The 26655-nt window shown below is 36.9% G+C and overlaps 1 protein-coding gene across 6 annotated transcripts in view; it reads right to left on the reverse strand.

Moving 5' to 3' along the window:
• DTNB (dystrobrevin beta) overlaps positions 1–26655 on the reverse strand; it is a 234708-nt gene that overhangs the window by 105330 nt on the left and 102723 nt on the right. For all 6 annotated transcript variants that reach the window (XM_065928698.1, XM_065928699.1, XM_065928700.1 and 3 more), the window contains exon 9: positions 9544–9668. In XM_065928698.1, coding sequence (XP_065784770.1) covers positions 9544–9668 — 125 coding nt within the window. The remainder of the gene's footprint in view (positions 1–9543; positions 9669–26655) is intronic.

The raw sequence follows: 26655 nt of genomic DNA on the forward strand, positions 1-26655 counted from the left end.
CACTTGGTACCAGTGCTCTCGGTGGTCCCTCTTTCTTCTCTGGAGAGAGGCACTTCTAGGGCCAGCCACCCAAATCCCAGAAGAGAAGGATAATCTGGGACGTTTAGCCTGAAATGGAGCCAAACAGACCACACCAAAACCAGAACTGAGCGAAGCTCAAGGGGCTAAGAGAACCTGGTGTTCCTCAGCTGCTTGGTTTTCAAACTCATCCCAGCAAAATGCAAGACAGAATTAGTGTCAGATGAGCTGCGACCTGAGAACCATAAGAGCCTTCACATTCTAGGCTATCTAAATAGAACAAAAATCAGCTTTTCTTTTCTGAAAAGGTCAAATTAGATAGACCTGAAATTTTAGGTGTCTGATGGCCCACTCGTGAGCAGATTATATCACTATGCCTAGATTTTTCCAAATCATTACAGCAGAATGCAAGACAGAATTAATACCAGATGAACTATGATCTAAGAGCCAAAGTATAAGACTTGCATGTTGGAAACAGCTCAAAATTATAACCTTCCAAATAGGTTCAGCCTCAGGAGACCAAGATATCCAGAATGATCTGATGATATTCCTTTCAAGTGAACAGAACATCAGATTCACCCAGGAATCTAAGAGAAAGCATCCTCTTGCCAGTTTCCTCAAATAAGACTCTCCCCAGCACCAAGCACAGAGCCCCGCTCATAATTCACGTTCAGCAAATACTTGTGGAAGAAAGTGATTTCAATCCAAATCAACTTATCAATATCATAAATTCTACAATTTATTTTGGAATATAGCAAAGGCAATTAATAACTCTCATTGAAAAAAATCAAATTTGGCTCATAAAAAAAGTTGCAAACACTGAAGCATTTGGTTCGGCACAGGACAGTTAGCCAGAAGCACCCTTGTCACAAAAGTCATTTCAATTCCAAATTCATCCATCATTGTAAAAGAAGTGTCAGAAATATGTGCTTAAAACTAAACAACATAAACAAGAAGTTTGACCTGTTTTTTTCAGAGGGTTACAGATAGTCTTATATTATCTCTGGTCTGGTGAATTTCTACTGATCTACTTAACGTCAATGAATAAGAACAAAACTGGCAGAATTTTCACATTATACTAAAAAGTTTGCAAACACTGAAAGCACCAGATGTTTGATGCATAGTTGTCTAAACTTTAAAAAAACAAAAAACGACAACAAAAAAATAAACTATGACCTGTATATGAATACAAGTATAGATTCAATATAAGAACAAACTATGTTTAGAAAAGAAACAACAAAGAGGACAGGCTTGATTAAATCAAGGTAATGCTCATATATATAGTCTAAGTCAGTATTAAACAGAAGAGGGGTTAAAATAGGACAATTAAGAGCCATATTAAAGTGCTATTTTAAAATCTAGCAATTTTAAAAAATTGTCTAAGTTAATTCTGTTTTGATAAAGGATGTGAAGAAAACTGGTTGGTTTAGCTGTGCAAACATGCTACATATTTATATATAGAGAGAGCAAGAAACAGTAAAAAGGTAGACTGGTTTCTAGGTAACAAACTTTATCCAAATGCTTTAACAGAAGATGTTACCAAATTAACCTTTACACTTGGGTGGGAAAAAAACCTGGACCATCAAACCAAAGAATATAATGAGCTTCCAGAAAATAAGAAAAACAAGAAGCACAAACGGCCCTAAATTTGCAGTTTTTATCAACTCTTCTTTTAAGACTAGCAGTTGGCAATTTTTTCTGTGCACCAGATAAAAGGTACTTTTAGGCTTTAAGGGTCATACAGTTTCAGTCACAGAGACTCAATTTTGCCACTGTAGCCCGAAAGCAGCCATATGACAATTCGTAAATGAATCAGTGCGCTTCCCTGGTGGCTGGGTGGTAAAGAATCCGCCTGCCAATCCAGGAGGCGCAGGAGACGTGGGCTCGATCCCTGGGTCAGGAGGATCCCTTGGAGAAGGAAATGGCAACCTATTCCAGTATTCTTGCCTGGGAAATATATGGACAGAGGAGCCTGGCAGGCTACAGTTCATGGGGATGGAAAGAATTGGACATGATTTAACGACTAAACAACAACAACAAAATGAATTAGCATGGTTGTGTCCCAATAAAAGTTTATTTATGGACACTGAAATTTGAATTTCATATAACTTTCACAAAATATTCTTCTTTTTATTTCTCTTCAACTATTCATTCAAAAAAATTTTTTTTTAATTCTTAAAAACATGGGCCATACAAACAGATGACAGGCTAGATTTAGCCTGTGGGTTGTAGTCTGCCAACTGCTGTTTAAAACAATAGATTAGTCACAGGTTATCCAATGGGACACCAGTCCTGCCCTTCCCTGCTGGAATTTAGAGAAACAAACCAAGCCAACATCAGAAGTTTTGCTTTCTCTCAGAAACAAATAACCACAAACTCAAATGTAATGGTGATGAACTACTAATTAAAGAAATTAGATATAAGAATTATGTGGTTAGATAATTAGATGCTAAGCATCAGCCAACTGCTTGAATTAGGCTAGCAGGAAGTTTATCAGAGACATCAAGGACTAGAAGTTTCACAAAAATGTTCTGACCAAAAGAAACAACTAATTTTTCTCAAAGACTTAGAAGGAAACTTGCTACTGTGCTAATGATGAGTAAATTGTTTGTTTGTTTGAGATTCATTTGAAAAATCTTGTTTACTTAATATTCTGAACTCGCCAGAAGAGAAATACAATGGCCCCATTGAGGAAATATGCCTGACATCTAGTGGAAGTCTTGGGAACTGCAGGTATGGGACCTATGCTATTTACTGAAGGAAAAACAAACAGAAGAAGGGGCAAGGCCTAGATGTTTATTGTCACTCAGTAATTCAATGCATTTTAAATACCTACCATGTTCCAGGCACTATTTTAGGCACAGAGAACTCAGTGAAGAACAAAGAGGGCTGCTCCAGGCTTTGTGGAATGTACATTTTTATGACATGACCTACTGTACTCTGAAAGTTTAGGATACAGTATTTACAGCATCCTAACAAAATGGCAACCCACTCCAGTACTCTTGCCTGGAACATCCCACGGACGGAGGAGCCTGGTAGGCTGCAGTCCATGGGGTCGCTAGTCGGACACAACTAAGTGACTTCACTTTCAACCGCTTAGAAGCACTTTTAGATACATTATCCTTAAACAATATCCTGAGATAATTAAGATGAGTTTTATTGTCACCATTTTACAGAAAAGTAAATTGATGTCTCTTGAGTTTTAGTCTAGTTTTCCTTCTGCCACATTATACTGCCTCCCTTCTATTTTCCAACCAACCAAGTTACAGCTACTCAATGTTCTTTCTTGATTCTAAACCTAACCAAGGGGTTCAAACAATGGTTCAATTACCATATGTTTCTACAGTAACAATTTCTTACTGGGTCAGCAGGTTAGAAAACTATAAAAGAAGAGTAGGCAAGGAGTTCGAAAGCCCCAGACTTTGGTCCCAACTCCAGCACTTTGCCGTTGTGTGATCTCGGGCAGGTTAATAGTTAATGCTATACGTAGGGCAAAGGTTGCTGTGAGGGTTAAATGAAGTAAAGTACATGAAAGAGGTGAACAAAGAGCCCGGAACACTGGGTGCTCAATAAATATCCAACCCTGAATCTCAAATTTGTGATCATCTGAGACTCTCTATCCTATGCCAACAATGAAACATATGCAATTAACATTAAAATAAACTTAATCTCAATTTCTGTTCCAAATTTCCACTGGAGTTTTATTTCTGGGCATTTAATGGTAAAACCTAAGGTTTTTTTTTTTAATGTTTACAAACTTTTCTCCATCTCCATTACCACAATGACAATCCAAACCACCATCATCTCTCAGCTGGTCCACTGAAAAAAAAAAAACCTAGCTGGGCTCTTCTTTTTCATCCTTGTCCTGCTCTTTATTTCTACATAACAAGCAGTGATTTCTTAAAGTGCAAAATTCGACATGTCCCTCTCCTATCTAAAACCCTTCAATCTGGGATAATGTCCCAAATCTCAGGGGGCCGTTGCCTACCTCTGCTGCCTTCCTCTGGCTCTCTGTTCTCCTGCTCCCTCTCTGCTGGAAATGCTCCTCCCTCTGCCTTCCATGTACCTAATCTCTATTTATCTTTAAGGCTTCACTGTATATGTTACTCTTCACAAAACCCTTTCTTAACCTACCAACAAGACAAAGACAGGCCATAAGAGAAAGACATCCTGTTAGACAATTACTTTATATATTAGGACTGATGTGTGATTTATACAAATATTATTTCTCAGAGATTTCAAGGTGAGTATCAATTGTCAAAAGGAAGGCAAAATTAAAATTGCAACAGAGTCAACAGGAAAATAACAGGGGTGGAACAAATGGCTCTCTGTTTTGAAAAAAAAAAAAAAACTTAAATTCCTAGCAAAATATCTCATGGTAGCTACAATAAAAAAGGAAAAAAAATACAGAAATAAGAAATTTCTTGACAGGTATTTTTAGAATTGTGAAGTGAGAACATTAATTTTAAATATAAAATGAAAGCCAGAAAACATACAGAAAAAAAATTTGACCATTAAACTAAAACTTCAGTAAGACACTTTATTTTCTACTGAGAAGGAGAAATAAAGATACACGCATTCTAACATGCCCCATCTCTCTTTTTCAAAAATTGTGAGCAAATAAGCATGCTATGTAAGAAATAACTATAAAGTGTGAATCTACTTGCAAAATGTTTCACTAGTGGCCAAGGGAAAGGTTCAAGTATACTGGCCATCCAGTCCCTTAGATCCTATTCCCAACTTTCAATCCCCTTGGAAGACAGCATTCATTCAAACCAGGATGACTGATTAGGAGTAAAACAAATATAAACAATCTGATTGAAAATAATACCTACAATGTGTAAGGACTCCTGAAGTGCAAAAAAATGGTCTTATTCTTCGTCCAAAACAGGACTCTTCTAAATTAATACAGTAAAACAATGATTAAAATAATCATGATCTTATCCAAATAAATATTTTACTGACTTTAAGCTTTCAAATGCAGGAGCTACCCTCATCCTTACCTTCATGCAAAACAGCAACCTTTTCTTTTTCCTGATCACAACTATAAACGCATAGCAGCCCACTCCCCACAGTTTTCTCATCTTCTGAGCTATATATACTTGCAACTCTTTCCTCAAGAAGCCAGCTGGAAACACTGCATGTTATAAAACTGGTTTCCTCACTGCCATTCAAACTTATTTGTATATAAGGAAAGTACTGTGTGGCTACTGCTTGCACCTTGCTTAGTATCTGGAAGGTCCTCAATAAATATCTGCTGAATGAATGGAAAATCTGAATTTCAGCAAGCAGTAAGAGTTGCTATTCACAGGGAATGGGATGATTTGAGCTCTGCGGTGACCTAGATGGGAGGGAAATCTGAGAAAGAGGGGATATATACATACATGTAACTTGGAACATAATAAAAATTTGATCTTATACTAAATAAGCATGTCTCAACAATTTGACAGAACTGAATAATAAAGATTTTCCAGACCAAAATGAAATTAAATTAGAAATTACTAACAAAAAGGCAACTAGAAAACCCTCATGTGTTTAGAAATTAAGACATTCATTATACTTCTCAAAGAAGAAATCCTAACAACTTGGAAAATATTTATAACAATAAAAAATTACATAACAAAATTTGGACATTACTCAGGGAGTGTTCAGAGAAATGTATAGTCTTAAATGCTTACATTGGCGGGGGCGGGGGGGTGGACTTGAAATGAGTAAACTAGTGTGTTAGTCACTCAGTTGTATCTGACTCTTTACGACCCTATGACCTGTAGCCTACCAGGCTTCTCTGTCCTTGGAATTCTCCAGGCAAGAATACTGGAGGGGGTAGCCATTCCCGTCTCCAGGGGATCTTCCTAAAACAGGGATGGACCCCGGGCCTCCTGCACTGCAGGCAAATTCTTTACCATCTGAGCCACCAGGCAAGCCCAGGAGTAAGCGAACCACATCTTAAATAAGTCAGGAAAAAAGAAGCAAAATAAACCCAAACAAGCTTTAACAAAATAAATAATAAAGATAAGAAATAAATGAAAAAAATTAAATATAATTCATATAACAAAAGGAGGTCTTCTGGAAGCCTACCAGACAAACCTATGGCAAGATTTTTCAAGGAAAAAAAATAAATATGTGAGAGTAGGGATGAAAAAGATATTAGCACAAATATTGTTGATAAAATATTATAAACTTTGTGCCAATAACTTTAAAAATTTAGATGGGATTGACAAATTCCTACATCTATAAAATGTTCCAAAATGACTCATAAAGGAATACAAAATGAAAATAGTCTTATAAGTGTTTTTTAAAATGGAATTAACAGTTAAAAAATCTTTAGACAAAGAAGGGTTTAGGCATAGACAGCTTCACTGGTGAGTTTTACCAAAAACAAGGAGCAAATAATTCCAATCTTAAGTTCTTCCAAAAAAATTAAAAAAGAGAATACTCCTCGACTTTTTAAGATAACAAACTGGCCAAATCTTATCCTAAAAACAAACCCAAAATATCAAGTGCTGTAATAGGACAACTTAACTCATAAACATAGAAAAAAATCTAAACAAAATATTAGCAAGTGAAATCTAGCAGTGTATTAAAAAGGAGGGTCAACTTATGTTTAATCCAGGAATGTAGGGTTGTTTTAAAAAATTAATGTAATTCACTATATTAATAGAATAAAGAAACTCAGGCTATCATATTAATGCCAAAAGTCTTTGATAAAAATTTGACATCATTCATGACAAAAAGAAAGCACTCTTAGCAAAATAGGAATAAAAGGGAACCTCTTTTATCTGATAAACAGCTTTTACAAAAAACCTACATCAAAGAACATACTAAAATGAATGCTGAAAGCACTAGCTTTGGTATTACTAATAATGCGAGAATGCCTATCAAACCACTTCTATACAATATTGCACTGGAGGCACTAGCCAGCACCATAAAAAGAAAAAAGTATGATTATATGTGAAAGTATAAAGAATGGGAGGGAAGGAAAAAAGCAATCATTATTTGCAGGTGATATAATTATTTATAGAAAAATCCAAAAGAATCTGAGTACAAATTGCTAGAATTACAAGCAAGTTATGCAAGATGACTATCTAGTGGATTAAAATACAAAAGCAATGTGCGTTTCCATATACCAGCAACAGACTGTTAAGAAACATAATTCAAAAAAAGATACCATGTGCATGACTGTACACATTTGCCAAAAACCATTGAATTGTACACTTAAAGTGGGAGCATTTTATTGCATCTAAATTATATCTCAAAATAACTGTAGGGAAAAAAAGGCACCATTTGCAACAGCAACAACAAATGCAAAGTACACAAGAATTAAACATATACAAGACCTTTCTGAGGAAAAATTATACAGCTTTACTAAATGGCACAAAAGGATATTCAAATAGGTGAGAAGACATAAAACATTCATGGAATGGAAGACAATATTGTAAAGATGTCTGTTCCCCCCAATTTGATCTTTAGAGTCAATAAATCTCTGATCAAAATTTTATGAGGGTCTCAATAAGCTGATTCTCAAATTTATATGAAAGAGCAAAGGGCAAAGAATAGACAAGACATCCCTAAAAAAGAAGGTGACTTAATCCCTTACAGTAATTAAGATAGTATGATATTGGCACAGTGATAGACAGTTCGACCAAAGGAACAGAATAAAGAGCCCAGAAATCAGACGTGTGTATTTGGAAACTTAATTTATGACAATGATGGCATTGTAGTTAAGTGGGAAAATGATGGATTATCCAACAAATGGCCTTGAGACAAGTTATTCAAATGCAAAGAGAGAAAGAGAATTGGATATTCTACATCGCACTACACACTAAAAGTCTGTTCCAGATGAATTAAAGACATATATAAAAGGGACATCTTTGAAACTTAAAAAGAGAGGGAAAAAAAATCACTACAGTGTTGGAGCAGGCAAGTTTTTTTTTTAATTCAAATAAAAAACACTAACCAAAAAGAGAAAAGGTTAATAAATTTAATTTACACACAATAGGTAAAATCCACTATGAAACATAGTGGGAGAAAAGTGTTATTTTTTTCCCCAGGAAGAAGAAAACAATGGAACACTGAAGCAAAAACCATCACAAAAACAGTACAAGAAAGTCAGTCTAGCTATAAAGCCAACAGGCACACTTTTGAGCAATCCATGGTAAGAAAGAGGATCCCACTCAACTCCAACAAGAACAGCGGCACAGGGACCATGACACAGGAACTAACCAAAAGGGTGTCCAGAATGACAGCACACAGCTCAACTTTGTCATGAATGGAATTAACTAAAAATGCTGTTATTTGGTTTTCAACTTTTAGACTGAGCCCTTAATAAATCTCAGAAGACTTAGTCACGATCACAGGAAAGAACAGAACCATTACTAGCTTTGACAATATAAAAGTAATGGCATAGGTGATAGAAGTTAGGAGGCAAAAGGAGAAGGGAGAAGGGGACAGAAGTTACATAGTGGAAGTCAAAAGAAGTTATAAGAAATAGAAGTTTAAGAATTACATTCAAGATTACAAAGGTAAATAATTTTTTAAATGGTGATAGAATTATGAAAAGCTGGGATGGGTTGATATGCAGAACTATAAATGAGGTTGGTCCTCTATACCACAGAAGGAATTCAGTATGTCCAAAATGGATAAGACAAGAAATGGTGCTTTGAATACATTATTTAGCGATATGGAGGTATTCATTAGGACTCGTACTGGTCCGTGGCCTGTGAGGAACCAGGCTGCGAGGCAGGCGAGCCAGCAAAGCTTCATCTGTATTTACAGCCACTCCCCATCACTTGCCTTACATCCTGAGCTCCACTTCCTGCCAGGTCAGCAGCAGCATTAGATTCTCATAGGAGCACAAATCCTACGTGAACTGTGCGTGTGAGGGATCTGGGTGCAGGAAAACAAGATCAGGGCTCCCACTGACTCCGAATTATGGTGAACTGTGTAATTATTTCATTATGTATCACAATGCAATAATAACAGAAATAAAGTGCACAATAAATGCAATGCACACAAATCATTTCAAAACCATGCCCACCCCACCTTCCACCTCGTCCCGTGGAAAAACTGTCTTCCATGAAACTGGTCCCTGTAGTCTTGTGTTTTCTAATTTTCTCTCAATACGAAAAGAATAAATGAGGTTGATTTTCATTTTCACGTTGTCTAAATTACCTTTAAAATCTCAGTGGTCATTAATTGTTGTAGAGAAAAGATCCCTACTACTGAAAAGAACACAAAAACAAAAGGCGTCCTTGTTAAACCCAGTATAATAATTACTTGTAATGTGTTAATTTTCTGATAGAGATTCCTATATTACTTAGGCTTCAGGCCTCAGGAGCTAGGTTTCCATGCAGATATTATGGTGATTTAAGGTGCTGAAAGCCTGAAGTATTAAGATCCCCAAAAGTAAAGTAAAAAACACAAGGTTAAACATTCATGTTAGCTGATAGTCAGTTCTGACCCAAAAGAATCCAGCAAGGTATCCATTTCAGTATAATCCACATCTCGCTCCAGGTATATACTTACACTATATTTGCAAGGTCAAGTGGTTTCTCTGGTTGCTCAGGAAAAACAGGATGCGGGGGTTCTCTGGTGGGTACACACCCCAAAGATTTACTAATTGCATGGCTCAGCTTCTTTGCAGGGGATTTCTGTGTCAAAGCAGAAAATAAGGAAATAGGAATTGAATTTTCAAAAGAATGAAAAAGAATGTTAATGACAAGAGCTGTTGAAAATATCTTTTCAAATACATGCTAATCTGCAATATGGTGAACACTACTGAGCCTTGCAGAAAGGAATCTACAGCTGTTCCAAGGTCGTTTGTGGCCCTTCGTTTCTGACTCCCTCATTTCTACTATGCAGTCACACTACGCCGTTAGTGTTAACGTTCCTTTTGAACACGTCTTGGCACCCCACTCCAGTACTCTTGCCTGGAGAATCCCATGGACGGAGAAGCCTGGTGGGCTGCAGTCTATGGGGTCGCAAAGAGTCGGACACGACTGAACGACTTCACTTTCACTTTCACTTTATGTGCCCTTTGCGGGAATTGCCTCTTTCGTTGCTTCTGGATTATTCTGGTAAGATGCTCTAGTTAATTCCCTGCTCAGAGTCAGAAATTTTTGCTGGACTAAAACACTACAAGGTTACAGGAATGCTGAGCTCATAACTCTTGAATGTTAGCAAATTAGCTGACCAACCCACATCCCCAGAGAGATTAAGAAACTATCCTCCAAATGAACGTGAAACAGAACATTTGGTGTTTAGGGGCCGGCCGTGGACACAGACATAAGCGAGTGCAATCAGCATCAGATCCGTGACTCTAAATCATGACATGCCGAAGATACAGAAATAAGTTGGCATACTAATACATTTCTTGGGAAGGCAGAGCAATACACAGCAAATCCAAAGACTAGCAGGCCTAAGGTACGATAGTAAATACACACAAAAGTAAACAATATGCCACGACTAAGATATGTAGAATACAAAACCCATATTTAAAGGAGGCTCTTTACAAACTTACTTTATTGTCCACTCAATTCCCTTAATAATACTGTTGTCTGATATTTTCCTGGCAGGATACTAGTTGCAAAAAAAGTTTAAATGTTTCATTCTTCTGCCTCTGCAGTGTGTTACCATATGTACTACTTTAACTGGAAAACGAAATTTGTTTGCAGCTGTGTCTCATCAGTAGCACATCTCCACTTAATTTAATATCCTGCCTGCATTATTTTTATTTATTTATTTAGCCACACTGTACACCTTGCAGGATCTTAGGTTCCTGAACAAGGATCAAACTGCCCTTGGCAGTGAAAGCGCAAGAGTCCTGACCCACAGACTACGAGGGAATTCCCAGGCTGCATGTATTTTAACATGCATGCGTTGGTGCTAAGTTGCTTCAGTTGTGTCCGACTCTTTGCAACCCCATGGACTGTAGCCCGCCAGGTTCCTCTGTCCATGGGATTCTCCAGGCAAGAATACTGGAGTGGGTTGCCATGCCCTCCTCCAGGGGATCTTCCTGATTCTTTTCTGCTGAGTCACCTTGGGAGCCGGTTTTAACATAAAATAAGCCAAAATCTATTTACCTTTAAGAATATATAGGCAAAGTTACTTAATACCTTGTTTATAACAGACTCCTTGAGTCTCCTTGAACACATTAAATTCTGTGGGAAAAAATCTCTATGTAATCAAATTTCTTAAAAATTATATGAAGTTAAACAAAACAGAAATTTTGAACTTCCCCACAACTGCTCTCTCTGCCCAATGAGCAGCTATATGTAATCCTGACTCCCCCTTCTCTGCTCCATCTGTTACATTGCCCCAGACATCATGCAGTCTTCTGCTTGAAACCTTTCGAAGATTAACAGTCATTTATAGACTAAGATATAAAGACACACCATCCTATTCCCAGACAGGCACTTTCATATCTGGCTCCACTCTCTGGCCTCACCTTTCACCCCACATCAGCATGAACAAGCTGCTCAGTTAATCTGTACCTTGGCCCGCGCCTTTCTGAGATCTCCCTTACCCCATCTACTTCGCTGTAAATTTTCTGCTCATTTCTCAAGACTGCTTGTTTGCAAGTCTCCCTTTCTCTCTGAAGACCTCCCTCACTGCTCCCTAAGTCGGTGCCCACTCTTCCAAGTTACCCACTTGACAAGAACACATTTCCACAGTTGCACTGTGCCAATACTACACTGCACTTGTCCATCTGTTAGGCTAGTGCTTTCGAAGGGTAGGATCTACATTTTATTTATCTGTGTTTTTCCAGAACCCGACCTACAACAAAAGATGTTATTTGAATAAATTATTTGCTTAGATGAATTTTCTAGATTGCTTTTTCCTGACTAAACCACAGAAGCTTAGGTTTTTTTTTTTTAAGAGTTATGATATGAGTAGGGGCCATCAGAGACACCAGAGATATCTTAACTCACCGTTACAACTAAACACTATGCCTGTAATCCATGTATTTATTCTGTGATTTTTTTTGCTACATCTGAGAACCCCTGGGCCATTAATTCATGCCCTCTACGTGGGATGGGATATCACATAGACTATGTTAGTTGCATCCTGAGTAATAACCATGAAATCACAGGTTTTATGTGTATATTTTACAATAAACATTAAGATTGTTAAAATGAAAAATGTTTCCCTTCCCACCACTTAATATTCTCTAGCAGCATGCTTGTTGTGCTTTCAAAAACACAAGTCAAGGTTTTTTTCCAAGTCGAGGTTTGAGGTTAGATCCCAGTTCAAGTCTCAAAAATATAGATAGACTAAATCAATACAGCAAAGCCAATTCCAAACAGAGAACATCAAGAAATGCTTGATGTGTACAGGAAGGAGAAAAAGACTGGAAATAAACATATATCTATATATTAAAAAGCACAGATATTACTCTGTCAGCAAAGGTCTGTATAGTCAAAGCTATGGTTTTTCCAATAGTCATGTATGGATGTGAGAGCTGGACCATAAAGAAGGCTAAGCACCAAATGCTTTCAAACTGTGGTGCTGGAGAAGACTCTTAAGAGTCCCTTGGACAGCATGGAGATCAAATCAGTCAATGCTAAAGGAAATCAACCCTGGATGTTCATTGGAAAGACTGATGCTGAAGTTGAAACTCCCAATACTTTGGTCACCTGATGTGAAGAGCCAACTCCTCAGAAAAGACCCTGATGCTGGGAAAGATTGAGGGCAGGAGGAGAAGGGGGAGACAGAGGATGATATGGTTGGATGGCATCACCAATTCAATGGACACGAACTTGAGCAAACTCCGGGAGATGGTGGATGTGTGCGCTCAGTTGTTCAGTCGTGTCCACCTCTTTGAGACTCCATGGACTGCAGCCTGCCAGCCTCCTCTGTCCATAAGATTCTCCAGGCAAGAATACTGGAGTATTGTTATTTCCTACTCCAGAGGATCTTCCTGACACAGGGATCAAACTCATATCTAAGGTGTCTCCGACATTGGCAGGTGGATTCTTTACCACTGCACCACCTGGAAAGGCCAACACTTTCAATTAAATTGTAAATTAAGGTAAATAAATGACGTCCTTAAAAATATCTTACAGAGTGAATTACAATGTGGCCATGAAGTGATTTCACTTGTGGAGTCTGATTAGGAAAATAAGATTAACAAAGCCTGTGAGCAAAAGTTCGAAAACTAAAAAAAATAAAAAATAAAAAGTTTGAAAACTACCATTACTATAATTGCCAAGACAGGGACATTACATCTCCTGCCTACTTGGCCCCTAGTACAATGACCAGGACTTGGCAGTCAGTCACTAAATATTTACAGAAGTACAGGCAGTGAGGAAGGAAGAAAAGCAATCCAGGTGTAGGAACTGGTGACCCCCAAACTTCATTTAAGCTCCAGGCCCGAGAAGTTCTGACAGTTTTTTATACTTTTCCCCTCAGTTGAAACCTAACACTGATATAGGGGGAGGCCTTAACCTAGTAAATTAAATCTCCTCCAAACACTCTTAGGTGACGATTTTCAATCTTCATGCATTTTCAATACCTTAATCCACTTTACCTAATTTCAAAACATTTCCCATCATCTCTTAAAAATATTACAGGTTACATTTTTTAAAAATACATCAAAAGCATATAAAATGGCTGTGTATGCTCTAAAATGTGAAATACCCATCTATCCCCTATTTTATAGTCTGAGAAACAGACCATTATCATCACTTGGAAGCCTGGCTGTAAGTCCTCATCTAAGACAGCCCATTCCCACCACACCTGCTCCTTTCTTGGTTATCAGTATCCCGGATTCTGTACTGTTTGCTTGATTTTACTATTTCAGCATTTATGTATTTTAAAAAAATGCATGATTTATTTAATACATGCTTAAAAACCTATATAGGCTTACACACATATTTTTATGCAACTTCTTTTACTCAAAATTATGTTACAATTGATCTGTGCTTCATTCTTTTTTTTTTTTAATTGTTTGACTGTACTTCTTTGCTCAATTACATCATAATCTATATAGCCATTCCAGCGCTGATGAACACTTGAGTTGTTTCCATTTTTTTCCCTCTCCATCACAATGCTGCTATAAAACATTCTTGTCCATGTCTCCTGGTGATCATTTAAAAGAATTTCCTAAGAGTTATTCCTAAGAATTATTGGGTCATAAGTTATACACATTCAATTTTACTTGGCACTGCCAACTTGCTTTTATAAAGTGGTTACACTAATTTCCTTTCCCATCAGCTGTGGAAGAGATTCTCTCTACATTAATGTCAACCCTTGTTACAGTTAGACATTCTAACATTCACCAATCTGGTAGGTGATAAACGTTATTATGGTTTTAATTTGCAATTCCTTATTACTAGAAAGACTGAGCATCTTTTCCAGTGTTTACTAGAAAGACTGAGCATCTTTTCCAGTGTTTATGAGCCACTGTGGTTCTTTGTCTGTGAAATGCTTGTTCCTGTCTCTGGAACAGTGTTTCACTTACTGATTTGTAACAGTCTTTCTCTTACTGATTTCTAAGAGTTTTTTTATATTTTGTATTTTAACCTTACAGAAGGTATATCTTACAAACAACTTTCATGTTAAGGTTTCTTTTTCATTCTGTTGTTTTTGATGATTGGTCATCTTAAAATATACAGCAGTCCCAATTTATCAATATTTCTTTCATATTTTATGCCTTTTCTATTTTATGAAATATACCCCTTCCTGAGGTCATAAAGGTATCCTGCCAGAGTGTCTTCATTATTTTATAGTTTTTATCTTTCATTTTTAAATTTGAATCTTTTTAGAACTGATTTTTTATATGTATAAGGAAATAATCCAATATGGATAAACAACTGCCTCAGGATCATTTAATAAACAACCCATTCTTCTCTTACAAGACAGATACTCTACTTCTGTACCTATACCAGTCTCAAGATAATTTAGCAGTTACAGCTCCCACTTATCTTTTCATGTAGTACCAGTGCCTCAAACTTTCATTCCTCATTAGGTGAGTCTTCATTTTTCTTCACCCTTCACACTTCCACTTTTACCATCAGTCATTTACCACAAAAAAAACCCTGCTGCGATTCTGATGGAAACTGATTGAATATATAGACATTTCTGGGGAGAACTGACGTCTTCACATACTGAACATTCCTTTCTGTGAATGGCTTGTGGTATCTTAGTTCCCCAACCAGGGATTGAACCTGGGCCCTCAGCAGTGAGAACACAGAGTCCTGATCACTGGATCACCAGAAAACTCTCATAAGCCTTTTTAAATTTCTTCCAATAAAGTTATAGATTTTTGTTCACAAAGGATGAATGTATCTGTTATTTATTTCCAGTTACAGAAAGATTTTTGCATATAGCAATCTTGCTCTATTTTTAAAAATTTTGGTAAAACATACATAAAATTTACCATCTTGACCATTTTAAAATATATGGCTAAATAGTGTTAAGTATACTGGCCATTTATAAATCATCTTTGGAGAAATATCTATTCAATTTCTTTACCCATTTTTTAACAGGTTGTTTGCTTTATTTTTTGTTCTTAAGTTACAGGAGTTCTTTATATAATCTGGATATGAGCCTCTTAACAAATATATCATATGCAAATATCTCCTCCCTTTCTATAATTTGCCTTTTCACTATGTTGATGCGTCCTCTGATACACAGGAGTTTTTAATTTTGATGTAATCTAACTTATCTATTTTTACTTTTATTGTCCCTGCTCTAATGATTTATTTGGAGATTCTTTCAGTCTTTCTGTAGTAATAGTCACCATTAAATAACAATAACTTGTTTCCTTTCAATTAAAATGCCTTTTATCTGTTTTCCTTGTTTTCTATGCTGCTTAGGACCTCCAAGAAAACATTGAAAAAAAGTGATAGCAAGCCTCCTTGTTTTGTTTTCAATCTTAAAACAAATACTCTTGGTATTTCATCAGTAAATATAATGGATACTATGTTTTTACAAATATATTATATTAGGTTAAGGGGATTCTTCTACCCCTAGATTACTAAGGTATAATGTGTGTAAATGTTTAAATTATTAATGAATATGGGATCTTAATAACTATTTATTGATTATACATAATCCATCCATCTATGAATATGGTTAAATTATGATTAAATTATAAGAATCTATCTCTTGTTGTTTAGTTGCTCAGTTGTGTCTGACTCTTTTGAGGCCCTATGGGCTATAGCCTGCCAGTCTCCTCTGTAGTGAGTTGCCACTTCCTGCTCCAGGGGATCTTCCCAACACAGCGATCAACCCACATCTCATTCTTGGCAGGCAGATTCTTTGCCACTGAGCCACCTGGGAAGCCTATCTTTAAATGCTGGAATAAAACAAGAGTGTTCATGATCTTTTGGATACAGAAGAGATAAGTTTCACATTTTGTTTAGGCTTTCATCTGTGTTCAGGATAGCCTGTAATTTTCCTTTCTTGTCCTCATAACGTTTTGGTACCAAGGTAATTCTAGCCTTAAAAATGAAATCAGAATGCTCATTACTTTTTTTTCTAGACTTTGGGAAATTTTTATAACACTGAATTCTTTTCTTTGAAAGTTGAAACTTAGGTAAAGTTGTTCAGGTCTGGTTGTCTCCTTTGTACAAATATTTTAAGCTACTAATTCAAATTCTTTAATGATTATACTAATATTTACAGTTTTTATTCTATCTTGAATCAGTTTTAGAAAGCAAAGTTTTTTAGTAGTTGCATATTCATGCTGTTGTATATTTATAGCTGTTGATTTCATCTTTTTATCTTTTGTAAACTTTACCTCTGGTGAAGATTTTTTTACTGTAATAAAATATATATAACATAAAATATATCATTTTAACCTCTCATAAAATGAAATCTATGAGATCTATTTTGCCCTGAAATCTATTTTCTGAGGTTAATAAAGTTTCACCATGTTTCCTTGGTGAGTTCTTAGCTTGGTGTGTTTTTTTTTTTTCCTTCTTTCTTACTGAGATATATAGACATACAGCACTGTATAAGTTTAAGATGTAGAGCATAATGATTTGACTTACATACATCATGAATTTATTATCACAATAAGTTTAGTGAACATTTATCACCTCATATAGATACAAAATAAAAGAAAATATTTTTTCCTTGTAATGCAAATGTATAACATTTACTGTCTTAACAACTTTCATATATAACATATAGCAGTGTTAATTTTCTGCCTTTTTATCCTTAACTTTCAACTTTGTGTATATATTTTTTATATTTTTGCTGTTTCTTATAAATAGCATACAGTCAAATTTTTAAAAAATATCCACTTGACAATTGTTGCTTTTTATCTGAAAATTTTATTTAGCTCACAGATTACTAATAAATATATTTGGACTTGTTCCCATAGCTTGTTATTATTTTAGTTTCTTCTTTTATTTTTGTTTAATTACTTTTTAAGTTTTATTTTTCTCATTTTGTTTTCCTTTTTTGGGCAATTATACTCTGTGAGCAGACTCTTCTGGTGGTTGCTTTTTTTCCCGTGTCTGAAACAAAGTACTGTTTACTGAGAATTTAGTGTCAGGTTATCTAAGAGGTGCTTTGCACATATTCAGAGGCTCATTTAACCCTCCCAATGTTTTATGAATTAGACATTAACAGTCTCAATATTATAGGTACAGAAACTATATATAGTTCATATAAATAGGCATGTCTTACTTTCTTCACAGTACAACACAGCCCCTCTGCCAAGTAAACTTAGAGAACATACAAGGGATCAGAGAGATCGCCCGGGGCAGTGAGACTTCCTTGCAAAAAGTCAGAAACAGACTGGGGATGCAAGTACTGCACTGGGGATGGTGAAGGGGGCACTTGGCTGAGTAGAGGTGGGGACACCTCCAACTGAGGGCAGCTGCGAGGACATAGATAACTGTGAACCAGGCACTAAGATACTCTGACATGTTTTTAAGCTCAGATGACTATATTCTTAACCAGCCTTAAGCTAATTTCTTGCACAGCACAGTCTTCACCTCAGGGTACTTGACTACAGACCCTGACACTTGGGAGCACTTCAGCCTAATGAAAAAGTTCAGGATTGGTGTCTTGGAGGCCATTCCTGTCTGTCCACTTCAAATTACTCTGAAAACATCATCCGGAGCACCACTGGTGGGGATTCAGGCAGAAACATAAGCCTCCTCAGAGAAGTCAGAGACCTCCTCTAAGCAATTTAACATGAACATTTTACACAACCTTAGTCAGTATCTGTACTCTCATCTTGTAACTTAAAATCCTTTAATTCTAACCATGCCTCAACTATATTCATGGCATGGTTGATTAGTACTTCAGCTGCATCTTATTTTCAGACCAATAAAATTATTAGTCATTATTATTTTACACATAGTGTTTATTTAAATTTACTCACATTTACTACCTCTGCTGTGCACCATTTCTTATACTCCATTTCTTTCTTATTGCTTCCATTTATTTTTTCCCCAAAGCATATCTTATGTTAGTTCCCTTAGTAACAGTCTATTGGTGGCAAACCCACTGAGAATTTTTCTGAAAATATATATTCTTTCTTTGCTCTTAAACAGACTCGCTAGGTATAGAATTCTAGGTTGATCTTTTCACTCTATCCTTCAAATTCTTCAATGGACTTTCACATTTTCCATTTCCCAGTATCTGTGTTCAGTATTCTTTATCCTGGTTAATTTTCTCAGACTTATTTTCCATTTCCTAATTTTTGCTGTAGCTGTCTCTAATTAGCTATTTAACCCCTCCACTGAGTCTAACCTTATTATTTTTTATTTCTAGAAGTTCAGTTTGTTCCTTTGTCATAGACTTATTCCTTTTTCAAATGTCACTATTCCTAAACTTATTTCCTTAATTTTTAAAATGTACTCTTTTCTAAAGTCCTTGGCACACTAAAGGTACTATATGTCGTGGTAGCTGATCCTCCTTCATAGTAGATTGCTTTATAACAGAGTTTGAGCTCACCTTTAGTGGAGAGTGCTTTTTGTAGGGGAATCTTATTTGTACTCTCTCTGGGCCAGAGGAGTAATTTGAGGCCCTCTTTCACAAGGAGGCAGCTCTTCTAAAATTTTAAACTTTACAAAAGTACCAGTTCTACTCACCTTAAGTAGACCCAGGTTAGATTTTCTATACCTCAGAGGCACTAATAACACCAACCACTGGCCTACCTTCAGTATCCAATCTGATAAATCCTGGGGATACCACAATTTGAGATTTAATTTTTGATAGCCAAGAATTCCTCTGACTTTTCAAGTTGAATTTTGCATTTCAGTTTTGTTATTATTTTTCATCTTGCATTCATATTTTTCATTGAGGATAGAAGCCTATAGTTAGCTTCTAATTCCCTTTTTGCTCTCCCTAACTACAAATTCCAAGTTGCTATTTTTGCTGATTTGTCACAACTTACTAAAAATCATCATATATCTTACAACCAATATTTATCTACATTCAGCATTGTTTTTCTGATTTCTCTGCTCCCTTTTTTTTTTTTTTTTTTCTTTTCTCTTAAATCCCATTACTCCCTTCTTGGTTCGTTTATTTTCTTTCTGCAATGTATCTTTAAATAGCTCTTTCAGCAAAGGGCTTTTAAAGTCCTTAAATTCTGAAAATGTTATTATCGCATCCACGCTGTTGAAAGATAGTTTGGATGAGAATACAATTTTAAGTTCAAGTTTATTTTCCTCAGCCCCTTGAAGACATTCTGCTGTTATTTCTTAAAGCAAGTGATTAATCTAATATCATTTGGATCTTTTTTTTTCTCCACTTCATGCACTATGTGGACTCTTAGTTCCCCAACTAGGGATGGAATCCAGTTCAGTTCATTTCAGTTCAGTTGCTCAGCTGTGTCTGACCCATGGACTGCAGCATGCCAGGCCTTCCTGTCTATCACCAACTCCTGGAGTTTACTCAAACTCAGGTCCGTTGAGCCGGTGATGCCATCCAATCATCTCATCCTCTGTTGTCCCCATCTTCTCCCACCTTCAATCCTTCCCAGCATCAGGATCTTTTCAAATGAGTCAGTTCTTCTCATTAGGTGCCAAAGTACTGGAGTTTCAGCTTCAGCTTCAGTCCTTCCAGGCCCCCTGCATTGGAAGTGCAGAGTCTTAATGACTGGACTGTCAGGGAAGTCCCTGGATTCTTTTCATTTTCTTTTTAAATTTTCTTTCCTTGTTTATTTTTGGTAGTGTTGAGTCTTCATTGCTGCATGTGGTCTTTATGTAGTTGTAGCGTGGCTTCTCTTGTTGAGGAGCATGCACTTTAAGATTTTGAGAACTTTTTTCTTAATCACATTTTTTATTAGTATTTTCTCTATATATGTCTACCTTTATATTGGCTTTTTCCAATTTTGTGGGATTTATTTTTTCCTTTTTTTTTCTTATTGTTCTTTTCTTGGCATAGTTATTCTTTAATATATTTAAATCTTTTAAAATACTTCTATTTAACTCTGCATTTCTATTTTTTTTCTTTTTTTCCCCCCACCATGTTAGTGTGTTTTCTTTTCTTTGCTTTATTCCTCAGTTGGCTCTTTGCTTTGGTCTTGTTTTCTGTTTCATGTTTCAGTTAGTGTTGCTTTTAATTGGTTGGTATTATTTTTTATTTCCTTAGTTCACCAGGTCACTCTCTGTATTCTTCTTTAGACTGTTTTGGTTTTGTTTGTGTGTGTGTATATGTTCCTTTGCTTTTGCTACTATTCACCTGATATTGCATTTGCCATTTGTCTAGGGTTCTTTTTTTTTCCCCTAGTTTTTTGCTTGTTTTTGTTTTTTATTTGTTAGTTTTAATCCTCTTTATTCCCTTGACAAATGGCTTGTGGGATCTTGGTTCTGACCACAGATCAAGCCTGAGAATCTAAGGAAGCACTGGGTCCAGGACACTAGACTGCCAGAGAACTTCTGATCCTAGGGAGTAGTAATTAGTGAGAACTCCCACAAAGGCCTCTACCTGTATTCAAGACCCAGCATCACCCAGTTGTCAACAGCACCCAGGGCAGGACGCTTCATCCAGACAACAAGCAAGATAAGAACACAAACCCAATCCTCAGCAGACAGGTTTCCCACAGACACCCTAATACCTACCATCTCACACCACCCTGCCCATCAGGGGGGAGAAAAACTCACCTCTTCCCACCAGAATGCAGGCACAAGTCCCTCCCAACATGAAGCCTACACAAACCACTGGACTAACATCACCAACAGAGGGCAGAGACCAAAAACAAAAGGAACTAAGATCCTATAGCTTGGGGAAAACAGACCTCAAACACAGTAAGATAAAATGGAAAGACAGAGAAATATTACACAAATGAAGGAACAAGGTAAAAACCCACAAGACCAAATAAATGAAGAGGAAACAGGCAAACTACCTGAAAAAGAGTTTAGAGTAAAGATAGTAAAGATGACCAAAATCTTGAAAATAGAATGGAGAAAATGCAAGAACCATTTTAACATATTTAAGGACCTACAAGAAATAACAAATAAACAAACAATGACAAATAATGCAATTACTGAAATTTAAAATACTCTAGAAGGACTCAATAGCCAAATACCTGAGGAAGAAGAACAGATAAGTGAACTGGAAGATACAATGGTGGAAATAATTGATAAACAGCAGAATAAAGAAAGAAGAATGAAAAGAATTGAGGATAATCTCAGAGACCTCTGGGACAATATTAAATGCACCAGCATTTGAATTATAGGGGTCCCAGAAGAAGAGAAAGAGAATCAGAAAATTTTTGAAGAGATTATAGTTGAAAACTTCCCTAATATGGGAAAGGAAATAGTCAAGTCCAAGAAATGCAGAGAGTCCTATACAGAATAAATCCAAGGAGAACCACACTGAGACACATATTAATCAAACTGACAAAAATTAAACACAAAGAAAAAATATTGAAAGCAGCAAAGGAAAACCAAGTAACATACAAGGGAAATCCCATACAGTTAACAGCAGACCTTTCAACAGAAACTCTGCAGGCCAGAGGGAATGGCAGGATATATTTAAAGTAATGAAAGGGGAAAAATCTACAGCCAAGATTACTCTACCCAGCAGGGTCTCAAAATTCAAAATTGATGAAGAAATCAAAAACTTTACAAACAAAGAAAAGTTAAGAAAATTCAGCACCACCAAACGAGCTTTACAACAAATGCTAAAAGGACTTCTATAGTCTGGAAACATAAGAGAAGGAAAAGACCTACAAAAACAAACCAAAAACAACTAAGAAAATGCCAACAGGAACATATATATCAATAATTACTTTAAATATAAATGGATTAAACTCTCCAACTAAAAGACAGACTGGCTGAATGGATACAAAAACAAGCAAAAACATATATGCTGTCTATATACTCATCTCTTGATGTTGGTTTCCGGGAGAATTTCTTGCCCTGATCTTTCAGTTCAATAATCTGTTCTTTAGCTATATCCAGTTTGCTCTGTAGCCCATCTAGAGAGTTTGTTCAACAACTGTATTCTTCATTTTCATTATTATTTATAGTTTCATAACTTCTACTTCTTGTATTAAGCATGAAAGTCTATCCTTGGTCCTCTAAGGAAATTAGACTGACCTATTTTTAAAGTTTCTTTCTGACTCTTCTAACCCACAGGGTGTAGGTCTGCTGTTTATATTTCACTGAGCTAAGCTCCCTCTGGGTTTTCATGACCATGTAAACATCTCCCATGGGACTGTTCACTTGCCATCTTAGCCAATAGTGGCCTCCTTGCTGGGGGCCTCATGTTGAATCTTTTCTGACAAAATCAGCAGAGAGCTTCAGGGTCTCAGTAGTAGTGATGACCTCAAACAGGCACTGTTGAGCAGTTCCTTCCTTCAACTTCTCCTTTACGTACAACCCTTCACTTGAAAATGTTTTATGGCTTCAGGTCAGGAACATTTCTTTTCAATCTTGAAAGATAATTTATTAAACTTAATTTTTTATCATTTCTATGGGCTTGGTACAGAGGGGTAAGTGGAAAAATGTGTTTAGTCAACCACCTTGAAAGTGGGTTTCTTACTTCTTTAAATATAATTTCTGTGCATTCTCTTTAGCCTCCTTCTGGAACTGTTATTAATGGCACTCCTCAATCTATCCTCCAAGTCTTTTTTTTTCCCCCTATTACTCTGTCCTTCCGCCATGTATTTAACAACAATTTTCTGCTCTAGTATCCAGCTCACAAATCTGCTCTTAAGTTACAGGCACAGATAACCAGGCCACTTAATGAATTTCTTATTTTGACAATCAAACTTTTAAATTCCAGAATCAATACTTAGTTATTTTTGGTAGATAAAATAGCTTGGCACTTCTCTGGTGGCCCAGTGGTTGAGGCAGGGGACACAGGTTCGATTCCTGGTCTAGGAAGATCCCACATGTCACAGAGCAACTAAGCCTGAGAGCTGCAACTAGAGACCATATGCCACAGCTGCTGCTGCTGCTGCTGCTAAGTCACTTCAGTCGTGTCCGACTCTGTGCGACCCCATAGACGGAAGCCCACCAGGCTCCACCGTCCCTGGGATTCTCCAGGCAAGAACACTGGAGTGGGTTGCCATTTCCTTCTCCAATGCATGAAAGTGAAAAGTGAAACTGAAGTCGCTCAGTCGTGTCCCACTCTTCACGACCCCATGTACTGCTACAGATACTGAAGCCTATACACCTAGAGCCCATGCTCCTTAACAAGAGAAGCCACCACTCTGAGAAGCCCAACACCACAATGAAGAATAGCCCCTGCTCACCACAACTAGAAAAAGCCTGCTCTAGCAACAAAGACCCAATGCAGTCAAAAATAGTTAATTTTTTAAAAACTGTTCATCTCTCTCCGAGAGTTCAACTACATGATTTTAAAATCTAGTTCCACTTGTTCTATGTCCACTTGAATTCTATGTCCAAAATAAACACTTCTGCTATCTCCTTTGCATAGCTGTTTCTGGTGATTTTTAATGAAGTGCTCATCTTTGTAGTCAAGGCTCCTTGTTGAGACAATCTATCCTATCTGTGCTCATGCTTACTTGAAAGGGAGAAGCAGGACTTGTTTTCAGTAAGAGTGAAGGAAGGGACAGAAGGTGCCAACCTCATGGAAAAGCTTTGTAGCTAGTCTTATGAACACAGGATCCCTATTCTCCAAGAATTCACCACGCACCTCTGCCTCTCCAATCCAAGGTCCTATGTACACTACATCTGCCTGAGACACCTGTATCACCTGTATCACCCTGTCACTTGCTCTGAGCCCCTCTCAGCTGCCCATATCAACTATTTCCAAGCAAAAACACCCTAAATGCTACTCCTATCCTGAAGAGCAATACTTTCCTGACCTTGTTTCTCACTTATGAGACTATACCTAGGTAGAATAAAAAGTAACTAGTTCACATATGGCTTCTGAAACATGCTTATAAATTACTATCTCTTGACCCATAAAAAAGGAACCACTGCTATTTCAACTGGCTCAGTAAGAGCTGAGGTTGGAGTTGTGTAAAGAAAAGGAGAACCTGGCTTGAGCAGCAAACAGTTTCCTTTTCAGGAAAAAAAAAATTATACAGATTTGCTGGAATTCAACATCAACAGACTGACATTCCTATGTGCACCACAACAGCCAATATAGTATTTATGGTTCCACACACATCAACCCTGGGATTGGGAGGGGTACCCTTGAGTACCAACAACTGCTACATTAAGCATAAATAAGTTATAACACTCTTCTGGACTCAGGAATCCCACTATTAGAATTATACCATAGAAAAACTCTCTGGGCTGCATGAGATGACCTGTACCAGAAAATCCACTAAAGCTTTGTTTGGAAAAGTAGAAAAAGGTTGAATGTCAGTCAGTAAGAGAATAAATTAAATGTGGTGTATTAACAGAACTGAATTTTATACGGCATTGAAAATAACCATACTAGTATGGAGATCATTTTATAAACAAGGTGTAGGTGAACAAAAGAAGCCACAGGTTGATGCTATTCTGATGAAGTCAATATACAGAATCTAGAAAAATGGTACTGAAGAATTTATTTACAGGGCAGCAATGGAGAAACAGATGTAGAGAATAGATTTATGGATATAGGGAGGGGGAGGAGAGGGTGAGAGGTATGGAAAGAGTAACACAGAAACTTACATTACCATATGTAAAATAGATAGCCAATGGGAGTTTGCTGTATGGCTCAGGAAACTCAAACAGGGGCTTTGTATCAACCTAGAGGGGTGGGATGGGGAGGGAGATGGGGGGGAGGTTCAAAAGGGAGGGGATATATATAAATACCTATGGCTGATTCATGTTGAGGTTTGACAGAAAACAACAAAATTCTCTAAAGCATTTATCCTTCAATAAAAAATAAATTGAAAAATATGACAAATAATGCTATATGTTTTAATGGTCACACACATGTGTAATAAAAATACAAAAATATGAACGGAAGTGTTAAGCACTAAATTCAAAGCAGAGGTTATTTCCGAGGAAGGACAAAAATGAATATATATTATGGACCTCTTTCCGTATCTGAACATACATATCTAGTTAAGTTATTTTGACTACTACACAGAATTCCATAGCTACAATTATACACACACACACACACACACACACACACACATATATACCATAATAAATTTCACCATTTCATTACTGTTGGATATTTTGATCATCTCTTCATACCTAAACCCTGATATACTTGGTGCAAGAGTCTTTGTGGGAGAATTCCTATATGGAGAATTGCTGGGTCAAGGGTTATATGCATTTAAAATTTTATCTTTCAAGTGTTGCATCAGTTCATACTTCTACCGAGTTCTCTTCTCCACATTCTTGCCAAAATTGGACATTATCAATCTCTCACACTTTTTGCAAGTCAAGGAAGACAAAATGAACATTCTCATGATCAAAAGTAGTTTAAAAACTGGAACAAGTGGGAGATGCCAACTTTATAAAGTTCTTTAACACACACTTGGGGTATACAGGCTAGCAATATACTAAGGACTTACAAGCTAATAGAATATACAGACAAGTGAACAGATAATTACAATAGCATAAGTGCCTTCTATTCACTATGCCATAGCAGAGCATGAAAAGACACGTAAATCAGCTTGGGGTTCAGGAAAAGAGGCAATGGCTGAGCTGAATCTCAGAGGCTGAACAGAAGTTGGCAAGGGAAACTGGGGAAGATGAGGAAGAGAGGAGACAAACATAGCTAGAACAACAGATTCAAAGACATAAAAGTAAGAAAATATGGTAGGACAAGAATTGGAAATAGTTCAACACTATCACAGCGCTATCTATGAGCTATAGCTAAAAGTCCCACCTATAGCTAAAAGTCCCTGTCCAAAGACACAACTGTAGAAGCTTTCAGAACATTATTCCATTAACACAAGATAAAACCCCAGTGTGTTATAAACCATCTCTGATTTAGACACTGCTTCTAGCATATACGGAACAGACAGTTCTCTGACTCACGTGAAGTAACAGACTGCATGTCAGGGTAGGATGAGGAAGGAGAACTCTGACCAATACTTCATGTCTGGGCAAACAAAGGGTCTAGTCAGCTAAGACAAAAAAGCAGCAGCACACAAGTGTACTATGGAAAAAGTTTCATAGGCATCCAGAGTCCTGCGAAAGGGAGGGTGGAGGTTAGAGAAGGCACGAAGGTCAGAAAACCAATAAGACCCACCGTGTGCTTCTTCGTATGGCAGCACTTTCTGCAGCCTGAAGCAGAACA

The sequence above is a fragment of the Muntiacus reevesi genome, chromosome 3, assembly GCF_963930625.1.
Source record: "Muntiacus reevesi chromosome 3, mMunRee1.1, whole genome shotgun sequence".
Lineage (NCBI taxonomy): Eukaryota > Metazoa > Chordata > Mammalia > Artiodactyla > Cervidae > Muntiacus > Muntiacus reevesi.